The 16,182-nt window shown below is 41.8% G+C and overlaps 1 protein-coding gene across 9 annotated transcripts in view; it reads right to left on the bottom strand.

Moving 5' to 3' along the window:
- The window catches only part of sgcg (sarcoglycan, gamma), a 1,081,295-nt gene that overhangs the window by 490,372 nt on the left and 574,741 nt on the right, over nucleotides 1–16,182 (bottom strand). For all 9 annotated transcript variants that reach the window (XM_041199459.1, XM_041199458.1, XM_041199454.1 and 6 more), the window contains one exon: nucleotides 9,997–10,084. In XM_041199459.1, coding sequence (XP_041055393.1) covers nucleotides 9,997–10,084 — 88 coding nt within the window. The remainder of the gene's footprint in view (nucleotides 1–9,996; nucleotides 10,085–16,182) is intronic.

Below are 16,182 nucleotides of genomic sequence, written 5' to 3' on the forward strand. Positions count from 1 at the left end.
CAAGCCCACACTGTTGGCATTATTCTAGGCCACACACTAGCCATCTAGCCAACTGAGCTAACTGGCGTCCAGTTCACCCAATATAATATTATTAATACACAGATGGTAGGGATTGAGGTAAAGACTGGTGTTTAAAATTGAAGTTCAGATGAATCTGCAAATTACTTGAGTTTTATCTTCATAGTTAATTATGTTATCAGAATTCCTTGATTAAATCCCAGCCTCATTAGTTACTCCAGAATAGCTATCATACCAGACATAAATAATGATTTACTTCATCCACCTGAATAAATCCTATTTCAAATTCTTTACACACCCCTTTTCCAGTTTGAAACAACTCTTAATAAATTGTGAAGTATATTATTCTGTTAAGTAGCTACAAAAGTTATGTACAGCAATAGGAAAGATGATTTACAGCCCTGAAGAACAGCTGAGAAAATGTATTAAAAATATATATATTTTAAAGAGAGCACTGATGATCTTGCCAACTGACCTTTAGTTTACAGGCACCTAGTGAGCAATCCAGTCATTGATTTATCTTCTCTTAAATTCAGGTGACATTTAGAGATGCCATAATGCTTTTACCTCAAGAATTATGATTAACTGCACCTCATAAATGCACATATCGCAATGTATTACATGGAAGTGAGTTGTGGTATAGGTTATACGACTGTTCAGGATTGATGACCAGGGTTGGTCACATGTGATTCCAAGGATAACCAAGGGCTTCCAGAAATGTGACAAATGTCACTTTTGTTCAAACTGGTTGAAAAATGTAGGAAAAAAGAACTTGCAGTGATATAGCACTGTCACATTTCAAGAGTTTTTGACAATTATTTCAACAGAAAGGACCTGGAGAAAAGAATTATGTTGAAGGTTATGTTTCAAAGCAAAGTGTAACTCTTTCGAGTACAAACATGTTTCCATCTGTTCCTATTCAGATGAAGTTACATTGTTTCATAATTTGCCATGGTGAGATTTGAACTCACACAAGTTAAAAAAGCAGTGAGACAAAAGGTAGTTTCAATGCTAATGAGCTAAGCTCTGATGTTAATTTCTCAAGGACTGCAAATAACAACCAATTCATTAACCTGTCTTGGTAATTGATAAACATTGTTTAGGAATGTCCCTGAATGAAGTGCTTAGATTCAAAAACAGAGACTATCAGGTTTTTTTAAACAGAAAGCTGTGAAGTTCAGAATGTAGGGTGCAGGATTGTTGGAAGTTATTTTGTTAAGAGAAATTTAAGATGATTTACTAATGTGGGGAAGTGTAGCAGGTTCACTACTTTGTATTGTTAAGTTAATATGATTTAACTAATTGAACTAATGACTCTGATAGCTATTGTTCTGTGTATTCACTTGGTGTGATCTAAAACATATTAATTCCAATGTTGCCTTGCCTGACCAAACCTTTTCGCTGTCTGGGGAATGTGTAAAAGAAACAAGCATCCGGTTCAAATCACAAAGCAACAATATTGTTACATCCATGGTTTATACTACTGTATAGTTGGATAGACAGTGTCATCAGCATGTCTGATGTCCCAGATGTTGTGACCACCAATACTGCCTTAGGGTGTCCTGGGAGAGCAGAGCTGACTTCTGTCATAACCTTTCCTCCTCTGACATTGAAAAATAGTGGTGAAAGCAGGTATCCTTGTCAAAACTGAATGGCTTTGTCTTGTCACCAAGTATACGCACAACAACTTTTGCTGGTGACACTAATGGCCCAACACAAACAAGACCAACCCATGCTGGCTGAAGAGCTGAGAAAGTCAAGGCTAAAGTTTGGGTTGAGCATCAACAACACCATGACATACCCAATGACAATTCATGGTGAGAGCAGTGTGACAATTCAGTGTGCAATCATTTTGATTATATAAAAACAAAAAAACTGCGGATGCTGGATTTCTGTTTTTATTTTGATTATATATTCATTTCAATTTCTGGGATCGAAAGTGACCACAAATGGGGATAACAGCACTGAAATCAAGACAAGGCTATAGCAAATGCATGCTCGACAATTCGTCAGCTGAATGAAATATGGACGACATCCAACTTAGACTTGCACTTGAGAAAGCAACTTGCAAAATCCCTGGGGCAGAATTTTATGACAGCGGGATTTTACATTCCCGTCGAAGTCAATGGGGTTTATAATGGCTCGTCACATTTTATGGCCCCGTCTCCGCCAAAACGGGGCCGCAAAATTCTGCCCCTGATGTAGAGCATTGCATTGTATGGGTGCAAGAGCTGGACCCTCAGTAAGGCTGGTGCAGAAAAGGATTACAGCTTTTGAAATGTGGCTCTGGCGAAGGGTCCTTAGAATCAGCTGGAAAGAGTGAAGAACACAGGAAATTCAGACTCCCACCATCTCATGGGCTTTTAGCTGAAGTGAAGAAGCAGAAACTGAGAAAATACGACCACTGGAAAAGGCAGGGTGAGAGTCTGGTGTTGACGATAATAGAAGGTGAAACAGCAAGAAAGAATTGAGCAAGTTGGGGAAGGACTGGATGGGTGGATAACATCAGAAACTGGATGGGTGGAGGAACGAGGGCAGCAAAATTAAAGCACATGGGATTGGGGGTAATATATTGGCATGGATTGAGAATTGGTTAACAGACTGGAAACAGAGAGTAGGAATAAACGGGTCTTTTTTGGAATAGTGAGCGGTGACTAATGGGTTACCACAGGGATTAGTGCTCAGTCCCCAGCTATTCACAACATATATCAATGATTTGGATGAGGGAATCAAATGTAATATTTCCAAGTTTGCTGATGACGTAAAGCTTGGTGGAAATGTAAATGGCGAAGAGGATGTTAAGAAGCTTCAAAGCAATTTAGACAAGTTGAGTGACTGGGCAAATACATGATAGATGCAATGTAACTTGGATAAGTGTGAATTTATCCACCTTAGTAGAAAAATCAGAATAGCAGAGTATTATTTAAATGGTGATAGATTAGGGAATGTTGATGTACACAGGAGCCTGGTTGTCCTTGTACACCAGTCACTTAAAGTAAGCAAGCAGGTGCAGAAAGCAGTTAAGAAGGCAAATGATATGTTGGCTGACCTTGTGAAAGGACTTGTGTACAGGAGCAAGGATGTCTTACTGAAACTGTACAGGGCATTAGTGAGACCACATCTGGAGTATTGTGTATAGTTTTGGTCTCCTTACCTAAGAAAGGATATACTTGCCATAGAGGGAGTGCAGTGAAGTTCACCAGACTGACTCCTAGGATGGCAGGATTGTCATACGAGGAGAGATTATGTTAACTAGGCTTGTATTCACTGGAGTTTAGAAGAATGAAAGGGGATCTCACTGAAGCATATAAAATTCTTACAGGGTTGGACAGACTAATTGCAGGGATGATATTTCCTCTGGGGAGCCTAGAACAAAGGGTCACAATCTTAGGATATGAGGTAGGCCATTTAGGACTGAGATGAGGAGAAACTTATTCACTCAGAGCGTGGTGAACCTGTGGAATTCCCTGCCATGGGGGGCTGTGGAGGCCAAGTCACTGAATGTATTTAAGAGGGAAATAGATAGATTTCTAGCCTCTAAAGGTGTCAAGGGGTGTGGGCAAAGAGCGGATATATGGCATTGAGATAGTGAATCAGCCATGAATGGCGGAGCAGGCTCAAAGGGCGTAATGACCTATTGCTGCTCCTATTTTCTATGTTTCTATGCTTTTGCTATTTACAATGGAGACTACTCCTGTAAGTGAGCACTCAACCCTTAATTACTGAATTTGCCTTTACTTGTCCACTATCTAGGTACAAGTAGCAAGCTAAAAGGCCAAACAGGACCTTGGTCAATGGAACTTGTCTAACTGGGTAACTGGTCACCATAAAATATTGCTGACTTTAGAAAGGCAAAAGAATAAGCATTCTTTCATAGCATGGTTTAACCTATAAACTACTAGACAGCAAATAAATAAATGAATAATAACAAAAAACAATGATAGATGTACAAATTTATATACTTGAATGCATTGGTGGTCATCTTCTGAGATTTTATAAACTCTGGAACAGTTCCTACAGATTGGAGGATGACTAATGTAACCTCACTATTTAAAAAAGGACGTAGAGAGAAAACTGGGAATTATAAACCAGTCAGCCTGACGTCAGTAGTGGGGAAAATTCTAGAGTCCATTATAAAAGATTTAATAGCTGAGAACTTGGAAAACAGTGGCAGAATCATACAGAGTCAGCATGGATTTATGAAAGGGAAATCATGCTTGACAAATCAACTGGAATTTTTCGAGAATGTAACTAGTAGAGTTGATGAGGGGGAGCCAGTGGATGTGGCTTATTTGGACTTTGAGAAGGCTTTCGACAAAGTCCCACATAAGAGATTAGCATGTAAAGTTATAGCACATGGGATTGGAGGTAGTGTATTGAAATGAATAGAAAACTGGTTGGCAGACATGAAACAAAGAGTAGGAACAAACGGGTCTTTTTCCAAATGGCAGGCAGTGACTAGTGGGGTACCGCAGGGATCGGTGCTGGGACCCCAGCTATTCACAATATGTATTAATGATTTAGATGAGGGAGCTAAATGTAATATCTCCAAATTTGCAGATGACATAAAGCTGGATGGGAGGGTGAGCTGTGAGGATACAGAGATGCTTCAGTGTGATTTGGACAAACTGATTGAGTGGGCAAATGCGTGGCAGATGCAATATAATGTGGAAAGATGTGAGGTTATTCACTTTGGTAGCAAAAACATGAAGGAAGATTATTATCTGAATGGCTTTAAATTGAGAGAGGGGAATGTGCAACGAGACCTGGGTGACCTCGTACACCAGTCGTTGAAGGTAAGCATGCAGATGCAGCAGGTGGTAAAGAAGGCAAATGGTATGTTGGCCTTAAAAGCAAGAGGATTTGAGTACAGGAACAGGGATGTCTTGCTGCAATTATATAGGGCCTTGGTGAGAGCACACCTGGAATACTGTGTGCAGTTTTGGTCTCATTATCTGAGGAAGGATATTCTTGCTATAGAGGGAGTGCAGCAAAGGTTTACCAGACTGATTCCTGGGATGGCGGGACTGACATCTGAGGAAAAGTTGAGTCAGTTAGGATTATATTCGCTGGAGTTCAGAAGAATGAGGGGGGATCTCATAGAAACCTATAAAATTCTAACAGGACTAGACAGGGTAGATGCAGGAAGGATGTTCCCGATGGTGGGGGAGTCCAGAACCAGGGGTCACAGTCTGAGGATTCGGGGTAGACCATTTTGAACTAAGGTGAGGGGAAATTTCCTCACCCAGAGAGTGGTGAGTCTGTGGAATTCGCTACCACAGAAAGTAGTTGAGATCAAAACATTGCATGTTTTCAAGAAAGAGTTAGATATAGCTCTTGGGATGAAAGGGATCAAAGGATATGGGGAGAAAGCAAGAGCAGGCCATTGAGTTGGATGATCAGCCATGATCATAATGAATGGCGGAGCAGGCTCGAAGGGCCGAATAACCTACTCCTGTTCCTATTTTCTATGTTTCCATGTTTTTATCTTCTCTGGATATTAAAAACAATAAACTTTCTTTTGCATTAGCACACACTATAGATTGGAACCTTGGAATACAATCCCTGATATATCAGTTTTTTTTAAGTTTCTGTAATTTATTCATTTATTATGAGACCCAATATACAGAGGTAATCAGTACAGTAGAAGCCATGAGCCTAGAAGCAAATTTGCAACCCAGCCCATCTGTACTCAATTTTGTTGGCCTGTCCTTAACTATGATGACTTCAGAATAATTACTGAGCATGGCAAAGACTGCCAAACGGAAACACATATCAGACTCTTCCTAGCTACAATGTTGTTTATCAAACAGAAATACAATCATAACTCGCCTGCCTCCACCCCACCAAACCCTTTCATCACCAGCACCCCTATTGATCTAACTCAAACCTTTCCTCCTATCATACGATAAAGGGAATTCAGAAGGGTTAAAGGCATCTTGCAGCCCAGCCACCAAGATATCAAACTACTATGAGAGGATCTTCATCCATGTGCATTCCAGAAAGATAAGTATATTTTCTGTGGCCTGAGAAAGCAGTTTGCGATAACTCACATTTAAAATGATTGCCAGTGTCCTAAAGGAAGATATTAAAATATACAATTATTACAAAGACCCAAACTCTCCATATCATACACATCCAGTGGTCCCCTGAGTCTATTCATAACGTTTTATATAAGAATGTTAATAATTTGAATACACTAGCAGTAGCACATATGTAACACAACAGGGGCGGTTTTTCTTCAGAAACTGTATAAGCTGGTCCTAGGCTTGCCACACCTACTATTTTACCAATTACACTATTCTAAAATTTATCAATCAGATAATTTCACTGACAAAGGATGTGGATATAGAGTTTCTGTCATGTTGTGATATGATGTATAGATTTACACTTAAACTATTTCCCTGGATACTAATACTGTACCAGATTTATTCAGACACTCAAGTAGAATGTTCACAATGCGGAAAACACTACATTTCAACATAAATCTCTGTAACGTGCAAGGCAATAGATAAGACTGGCAACTTAATCAAAGTTTGGTAATGATTTCGGCCACATGTTCTTGCAATTGGTTGAAATTATTGTTGATGTGAGCCTTTCTTTTTGGAAAACACAATCAATTTATGCTGAATTTTAGAAACAACATTGAGTCACTTTAATTATACAACCCAAAGGGGATCATTTAGTTCATCATCAGCTCTTTGCTAGGCAAATCAAAATTTAATGCCTCTGTCGAACAACTCTCTCACCATAGGCCTGTATCTTTTGCTTCAATTCCTTATCCATACTTTGCTTAAAATTTGTAATTGTTGCTTCCACAATTACTTCTCATGGCAAAGCATTATCTGCTGTAAGAACTCTCTGAATAAAATAACATGTCCAATCTTCACTCTTCACTTTCTTCCCAATTGACCCCTCTCCACTGATTCCTCAATCTGAATTCTCCTATTAAGCTTCTCAAAATCCTCTATTAGAGCTCCTGATAGCTTTTTCTGCTGCTGTGAAAATACTATCAGTAACTCAATTGCTTCCTCACCCCGGTGAATCTACATTCTTTATAACTTTCATATCCTTTCATCAGTTAGGTACTCAAAATCAGCACCACCAACAAAGCAATATTTTGGATTTATATAATGCTTCTAACACAGAAAAATACCCCAAGGTGTTTCACAGACACACAGTAAGAAATGAGTGTTCAGCCTAAGAGAAAATTACATGCATCAAATGCTTGGTAAAGGTGTCAGTATTAAGGAAGGCCTTAAAGTAGAAGGTGAAGGTCGGGGGAGGGGGTGATCTTTGAGGAGGGAGTCCCACAAAGTGGGGTCTAGGCAACTAAAGGCTTTGATGGAAGGGCGGATGGGGAAGAGGCCTGAATCAGAGGAATAGTGAGTTTGAGAGGGGATGTGAGGCTGAAGAGGTTGATGGCAGTTTTGAGGGGACACAGAGGCACTGAAGAATAAGTCAAAGAATTATAAATTTGAGGCACTTCTGGTTCAGGAGCCAGTACAGGTCAGCAAGCAGGGAGGTGATGGTGTGAAACCAGATATGGGTACAGGGCACCTGAGTTTTGGATGAGTTGAAGTTTATGGAGGATGGGAGAATAATTAGGACACGACTGGCATGGTCAAATCTGCAGGTGATAAATGTATGAATGAGGATTTCAGTGGCAGATGCGTGAGGTAGGTGGCAGAGGTGGGCAATGTTATGAAGATAGAAGTAAGCTATCTTTCATTTAGGGAGGGTATTGGGCTGAAACTCTGCTCAGAGTTGAATAGAGGTTTGAGGTTGTGAATTTAATAAAAGCTGTGACACGTAGATAGACTTAGTGACAAAGGAGTAGTACATGTGGCAGGGTCTGAAGAAAATTACTTCAGAGTTCCTAATCTTCAGCTTAAGTAAGTTAGTGATTTGATGTCAGACAAGCAATCGAATGGAGCAGAGACTAGAGTAAAATCAAGGCAAGTGCTGGAGTGGTTGAACTGGAATATATTGGGGAGAAATTAATTTGTGTAGCATCGCTTCTCGTTGCAATACACCGATTCTACAGAGGCAGAAAGCACTATGGGCCGCTACCTACAGAGCCCACATCAGCTTCCTCATTTCTATTATTGAAGCATGAAGCATGCTGCAACATTGTCTGCCCCCAGGGAATAATGCAAAAGTGGCACTCAGAAAACAAACTTTCCTCCCTTATCTTTCTCAAAATCTATGCACCCATTCGTTGCATCTATGTATATTTGTACAGTCACTTCTTCAAAAAAATTACTAATATTTGTCAAAAATTATTTGCCTTAATCAATGCTGACTCTCATATATTATCCAGTGCATCTCTAAATGCTCATAATCTATAAATTCATCGCAGCTTCAGTTTGATAAACTAAGGGTGGAAATTTATGGTTCCTCCCACTGGCGGGATTTTTCAGTCCTGCCGAAGTCAATGGACTTTTGAATGGCTCGTCACCTTTTATGGCCTCGCCCCACCCCCGCCACGATGCGACCATAAAATTCCTCCCTAAGTCAGGATGAGTGACCGTATTACTATTTTCTTCTTGTGTGCTCCTAAACAATGATTGTTGGACAACCTTCAAAATATAGCCTAATTCTGACATCACTTGAGGTACACACACACACACACACACACACACACACACACACACACACACACACACACACACACACACACACACACACACACACAGTCCGCCCTACACTCACACATATACATTGAGGTCACTGGCTAACAATCAGATGGGAGTATCTTTCATCTCCTCAGTCTGTGAACACCGAGGCCAATTGCAGTTCCCTGACATCATTTCTGCTTAATTCAATGAACTCTGCGAGTACCATGGATACAATCTAAGTGCTCTTTAGTCTTTACGTGTAGTGTCTGACATGACATTGTGTAATTGCATGTGTATCCAGCAAAGGAAGTTAGTCATGTAGGTAATTTTGTCATTCAATGCATAACTTCCTGTCAACATCTAGCTGCAGGAAATAAAGTAGTAAACACAAGGAAAGGTTTCATACCACCTAATCCATCAGGGAGCCAGGTCAGTAAGATTTTTTCAAAAAATATTTGAGATACAGATAACTTAATATAGTCACGCTACAGTACAAAACTTACAAGGTCATGTAAAGGAATTATTGCACAAAACTAGCACAACACTGTACAGATTATTTATAAAAAATGTAATATTGTATAAACGCAAGTGATACAACATGACCAACTTTCTTAACTCTACCGAGTTGCGCTCTTCCTAAATAACTGTGAGGCTTTCTCTTCTGAGCAAGTTTTAAAATGATGGTATTAGAAAGTGAAGGTCAGGTAAGTCTGAGTCCTTAAAAATTGCCAAAGGATCATAGAAGTTCATACAATAAAATAAAATTTTAAAGCACATCTTTAAGGTCTTATACAACTTTAGCCCACATTGTGTCTGTAGTGATTGAAGGTATAACTTTCACCTGACGAACGAGCCCTAAGCGCAGGAGCAGAGTTTTCTAGTCGTGGACCTGGTCAAGCATGTAGCTTCTGAAAGAGCTCTGTAATAAAGTTATCTGTTTCAAGTAGAAACCTGTACATCAAGTTCATTACAGTGCATCAACCTCAAGAGGATTTCAGAGGTATCAATGCTAAAGATTTTAATTTTACCTTTTTGCATCCAATTATTAACATTAAATATCACCTTATCAAGTACAACTTATAAAATTGAAGCTACTTTTACAAAGCATTTAACTTGAGTCTGCTGCATTGGGTGGCCCTTAACACAACGTAAAAACTTTCTTTAAAGGACCCTAATAATGCGCTTTAATTTCAGACTGTGATGCAGATACTTTCATTTCTCACCCCAGCCAACCATTTGGCCTTTCCTTGTAATGTTGGCAACCTCATGATGCTTACTGCTGAATTGATTATGTTCTTTAAAATTGTGATTGCACATTTAATAGAGAAGAAAAGCAGATTAGAAAACAAATACTCACCCACTGTTAATCTGCCTGTCACCTGTCCTTCAGAGTTGCGAGCATTAACAGTCACATTTTGCGAAGAATCCACAAGCAAAGGGGAATCCTGCAGAGATTTTAAAGAAAAGCAATTTGCTTTGAATATTTATGCATTTGGGGAAAGACAACGACCAAAGCAGTCTCAACAGGCACATATGTCACTCAAAATTAGTAATGAAAGTGAAACGTATTCAAATGAATGGTGCATGTTACGCGTGTTGGTCTGGCAAATGGAAGAAAATCTCCAAAGTAAAAATGGGAGATAACTTTCACCTTCACAGCTTGGGCAGCAAACGGGCGGACTGGACCACTGATTTTTTTCTACAATCCACCCAATTTACAATATGGCTGAAACTAATGGAAATGGATTTCAAAAGGTTTCCATAATGGGTGGGCAAACCACTCAACCAGTTTACCACACAGCAGTAAGTGTGAAAGTTACCCCCAGCTCACTTTATCATTTCTAACATTTATTTTAAAATGTACGATGTAGATGCAGAACATCACCAATATTAGAAAGAACAGGCAAAATCAATCTAAAAGTCACAACCAAGTCATGCCCTTTATCAAAATTCTAATATTTAAAAAATTTAAGTCCTGTCTATCAAATGTGTCAATTTTACTGTGTTCTATTACTCCCAGTCGGTTGCTTGCACTGATGACATTATATAATGGAATAATTTGAAGAGAAGGGAAAATAAAATGTTGGTGATTACAAGGTGTGGATTCAGGTTATCAATTTTGAATGTTAAATTTTAATAATTGACTTATTAGCTGTCAATATTTTAAATGTATTCAGGTAATGACAATCATTAATGCATTTGAATGGATCTGTAAAATAAAAACAGAAAATGTTGGAATTGCAGCAGTCATCATCTGTAAAGCAAAGAAGCAGGTCAGGACATTTTGGATGTGCGCTCATCACTTGAATGGATAAGAAATGCCCAAAAAGGTCACCTGAGAGAGTCAACGGGGCCTCAATTTAATGTCCCATCCAAAAGACACCACTTCATCCTGTGTATCACTCTATCAATACTGCACTGACAATTCAACCTAGATTACATGCCAAAGCCACTGAAGTGAGGCTTGAACTAATGACCTCCTGATTCGGAGAACTGAGTGTTCCAATGAGTCAAGGCTGACTCATTTTCTGGAAAGGGGATAGCTTGCTACTTGCTCAAGACAAAATATTACATGAATTTTAAAAAGGAGATAGAGCAATCACTTAACATTGATGTTGGATGCTAATGATTTCACTAGTTCATTTCTCCCAGGGCTGTTCAAGATTTTAAATATCCCATTAAAAATATATAAAGCTTTCACATCAGAATGTGGAATACCTTTGAAGCTGTGACCTCAATTCCATCTTTGAACATGTATTAAACTTTAATTCAAAAATTGCAATAGAATCAAACAGGGTCAAAATGATCAATATTCTAAATTTCGTGTCATGTAATTCTAGGGGCGGAATCCTATCAGATTTGCACAAAGTGCAGTAGTGGGCAGGGAAAAGGACAGTTTACACACTGGCCGCAATGATGGGTTTACGCGCCGTATCATCCCATTCCTGGCGCGTCCCGAATCATTAATAATACATTCCCAGGAAACACGCCAGATAACTGGCAAGGCAGCCTCTGATTCATCTGTCCAACTGTCACCTCAGGCAGTCAGTAACCTGGGAGCCATATTTAAAGGGTGCCGCTGCACAGAGCTAGCACTCTGCGAAGGGATCGGAAGCTGCTGCAAAGTCATGGATGCCAAAGGGAGGAAACATGCTGCCCTCAAATTTAACGGCACCTCACTCAGGTGCCTACTGGATGTAGTGAAGGCTGTCATGAAGACCTCAACCCCTGCTCTGGGTGAAGACCAGCAAGCATGGGAGGTGCTGGCAGTGGTGGTCAGCACCAATGCCCTGCAAAAGAGGACAGCCACCCAGTGTCGAAAGAGGATGAATGATTTCCATTCCGCCAGGATAAGTCACTCTTCTCATCACTCTCAACTCACACACTCACAAACCCATCACACATCCACAGAAATCTCACTCACTGACAGCTCAAGTGACTTCACAATTCACTCTCTCACACACACCTTCATCTGCCCTGCGGATTGTGTCATCATCCCATCCATGGCACCACTCACCACCCACACATGCCAGGCTTCCTTATCATCTGGCCTGGTGGGCATTCTGCTTACACTCTCCCCATCTGCCTTCATGCAGGATAAGCTGGCACACAGCAAAAGGGAGAGGTTGCAGACTGGGTGGAGGCATGCCTGACATCAAGATCCTCACAGACTTTGAAAATCGAATCATCCCCAGCTGGCTGGCAATAACCTGGACCGTTTCTGTGCTGACGGAGAGGTTGGTGGTGCTGTACCAAGAGAGGGTCCATCAGACAACCATGCTGTGAGTGAGTTCCTCAGTTCCGCAGTCCCCTGTCATGCACTAATTATATCTCCTTGCTTTCATGGGTGCATCTGGAAAGTAGCCGAGTGGTCCATTACCCAGATCCTTGACTCCAGGCCCGAGATACCTCAGAAGAAGAATCTGATGACACCCTAACTGAAGGCAGTCACAGCGCTCACCCACTCATATCTCCACCAGTGCAGAGATACACACCTAGCTCTAATGTAGCCTCAGGATCACAATCTGGTGAGCATATCGCACTGTTCTATCCACAACAGGAAGAGGCAGAGACTTCCCTGGTTTCTGGCACTCAGAGGACTTCTGGAGGCCAGAAATCTGCTGAGTGCGAGTCAGATGAGGACCCTCTGGACTCAGTCATACCTCAGTTGCTGGAGCTGCAAAATCAAGCTGGGGAACATCAGAAAGTGATGTCCACTGCACACCTCAGGTTGCAAGGCACAATGGAAGAGTCTGTCCACTTTCAGTCTAAGGGTATAGTGACGGCATGCCAAAGCACCGAAGTCATCGAGGCCTCAGGGAGTCAATAGCATAGTGGTATTGTCGCTGGATTGGTAATCTAGAGACCCAGGTTAATGCTTTGGAAACCCAGCTTTGAATCCCATCACAGCAGATAGAGGAAATTGAATTCAATAAAAATCTGGAATTAAAAGGCCAAAGATGACCATGAAACATTGTTGATTGTTGTAAAAACCCATCTGATTCACAATGTCCTTTAGGGAAAGAAATCTGCTGTTCTAACCTGGTCTGGCCTACATGTGACTCCAGATCTTCAGTAATATGGTTGACACTTAAATGCTCCCTGAAATGGCTGAGCAAGCCACTCAGTTATATCAAACTGTTAAAAAGCCAATAAAAAGGAATGAAGTCAGATGGACCACCCAGCATTGACCTAGGCACCGCAAATAGCAAACACAGCTCTGTCGACCTTGCAAAGTCCTCCTCACTAACATCTGGAGGCTTGTGCCAAAATTGGGAGAACTGTCCCACAGGCTAGTCAAGCAACAGCCTGACATAATCATCCTTATGGAATCATACTTACAGACAATGTCCAGGCACCACCATCACTACCCCTGGGTATTTCCAATCCCACCAGTAGGATAGACCTAGCAGAGGTGGTGGCACAGTGGTATACATTTTGGAAAGAGTTACCATGGATGTCCTCAACATTGATTCCAGACCCCATGAGGTTTCATGGCATCAGGTCAAACATGGGCTAGGGAGCCTCCTGCTGATTACCACATATCACATCCCCTTAACTCAGTGAACACCACTTGGAGGAAGCACAGGGGGTGGCAAGGAGCAGAATGTACTCTGGGTGGGGGATTTCAATGACCATCACTAAGAGTGGCTCAGTGGCACCACTGCTGGCCGAGTCCTAAAGGAAATAACTGTTAGATTGGGTCTGCGGCAGGTGGTGAGGGAACCAACAAGAGGGAAAAACATACTTGACCTCATCTTTACCAGCCTGCCTGCCGCAGATACATCTGTCCATGACAGTATTGGTAGGAGTTACCACTGCACAGACCTTGTGGAGACAAAGTCCCATCTTCACAGTGAGGAGACCCTCCATGGTGTTGTGTGGCACTACCACCATGCTAAATGGATAGATTTCGAACAGATCTAGCAACTCAAGACTGGGAATCCATGAGGCACTGTGGGCCATCAGGAGCAGCAGAACTGTACTCAAACACAATCTGGCCCAGCATATTCCTCACTCAACCATTACCATCAAGCCAGGTAATCAACCCTGGTTCAATAAAGAATGCAGGTGGGCATGCCAGGAACAGCACCAGATATACCTAAAAATGAGGTGTCAACCTGGTGAAGCTATAACACAGGACTACTTGTGTGCCAAACAGCATAAGCATAAGTGATAGACTGGGCTGAGCATCCCACAACTAACGGATCAGATCTAAACTCTGTAGTCCTGCCACATCCAGTCATGAATGGTGGTGGGCAATTAAACAACTCACTGGAGGAGGTGACTCCACAAATATCCCCAACCTCAATGATGGGGGAGCCCAGCATATCAATGCAAAAGATAAGGTTGATGCATTTGCGACAATCTTCAGCCAGAAGTGCTGAGTGGATGATCCATCTCAGCCTCCTCTGGAGGTCCCCAGCATCACAGATGCCAGTCTTCAGCCAATTCAATTCACTCCACGTGATATCAAGAAATGAAGGCACTGGATACTGCAAAGGCTATGGGCCCTGACAATATTCCAGCAATAGTACTGAAGACTTGTGCTCCAGAACTTGCCGTGCCCCTAGCCAAGCTGTTCCAGTACAGCTACAACACTGGCATCTGCCCAGCTATGTGGAAAATTGTCTAGGCATGTCCTGTGTACAAAAAGCAGGATAAATCCAACTTAGCCAATTACCGTCCCATCAGGCTACTCTCCATCATTAGTAAAGTTGATGGAAAGGGTCATCAACAGTGCTATCAAGTGGCACTTGCTCAGCAATAACCTGCTTACTGACGCTCAGTTTAGGTTCCACCAGGGTCATTCAGCTTCTGACCTCATTACAGCCTTGGTTCAAACATGGACAAAACAGCTGAACTCCCGAGGTGAGGTGAGAGTGACTGCCCTTGATATCAAGGCAGCATTTGACCAAGTGTGGCATCAAGGAGTCCTAACAAACTGGAGCCAATGGGAATCAGGGGGATAGCTCTCTGCTGGTTGAAGTTATACCTAGCACAAATAAAGGTGGTGTGGTTGCTGGAGGTCAGTCATCTCAACTCCAGGACATCACTGCAGGATTCCTCAGGGTAGTGTCCTTGGCCCAGCCATCTTCAGCTGCTTCATCAATGAGCTTCCTTCCATCATAAGGCCGGATGTGGGGGTGTTCACTGATGATTGCACAATGTTTAGCACTGTTGGTGACTCCTCAGATACTGAAGCAGTCCGTATTCAAGTACAGCAAGACTTGGACAATAGCCAGGCTTGGGCTGACAAATGGCAAGTAACATTCGCGCCACACAAGTGCCAGGCAATGATCATCTCCAAAAAGTTAGAATCTAATCATCGCCTCTTGACGTTCAATGGCATTACCATCACTGAATACCCCACTACCTACATCCTGGGGGTTAATATTGAAACTGAACTGAGATAGATAGGTTTTTGAAACTGAACCGAGATAGATAGGTTCTTGATTGGTAAGGGGATCAAAGGTTACAGGGAGAAGGCAGGAGAATGGGGTTGAGAAACTTATCAGCCATGATTGAATGGCAGAGCAGACTTGATGTGCTGAATGGCCTAATTTCTGCTCCTATGTCTTATGGTCTTATGGTCTTATGAACTGGACTAGCCATATAAATAATGTGGATACAAGAGCAGGTCAGAGGCTAGGAAGCCTGCGGTGAGTAACACACTTCCTGACTCCCCAAAGCCTGTCCACCATCTACAAGGCACAAGTCAGGAGTGTGATGGAATACGGTCCACTTGTCTGGATGAGTGCAGTTCCAAAGACACTCAAGAAGCTTATCAACATTCAGGACAAAGCAGCTTGCTTGACTGGCATCCCTTCCACAAACCTTCACCTCCCTCCAACACCGATGCACAGTACCAGCAGTGTGTACCATCTACAAAGTGCATTGCAGAAACTCACCAAGGCTCCTTAGGCAGCACCTTCAAACCCTCAACCACTATCATCTAGAAGGTCAAGGGCAGCAGACACATGGGAACACCACCATCTTGAAGTTCCCCTCCAAGCCACTCACCATCCTGACTTGGAAATAT

This window comes from Carcharodon carcharias, chromosome 11 (genome assembly GCF_017639515.1).
Source record: "Carcharodon carcharias isolate sCarCar2 chromosome 11, sCarCar2.pri, whole genome shotgun sequence".
Taxonomy (NCBI): domain Eukaryota; kingdom Metazoa; phylum Chordata; class Chondrichthyes; order Lamniformes; family Lamnidae; genus Carcharodon; species Carcharodon carcharias.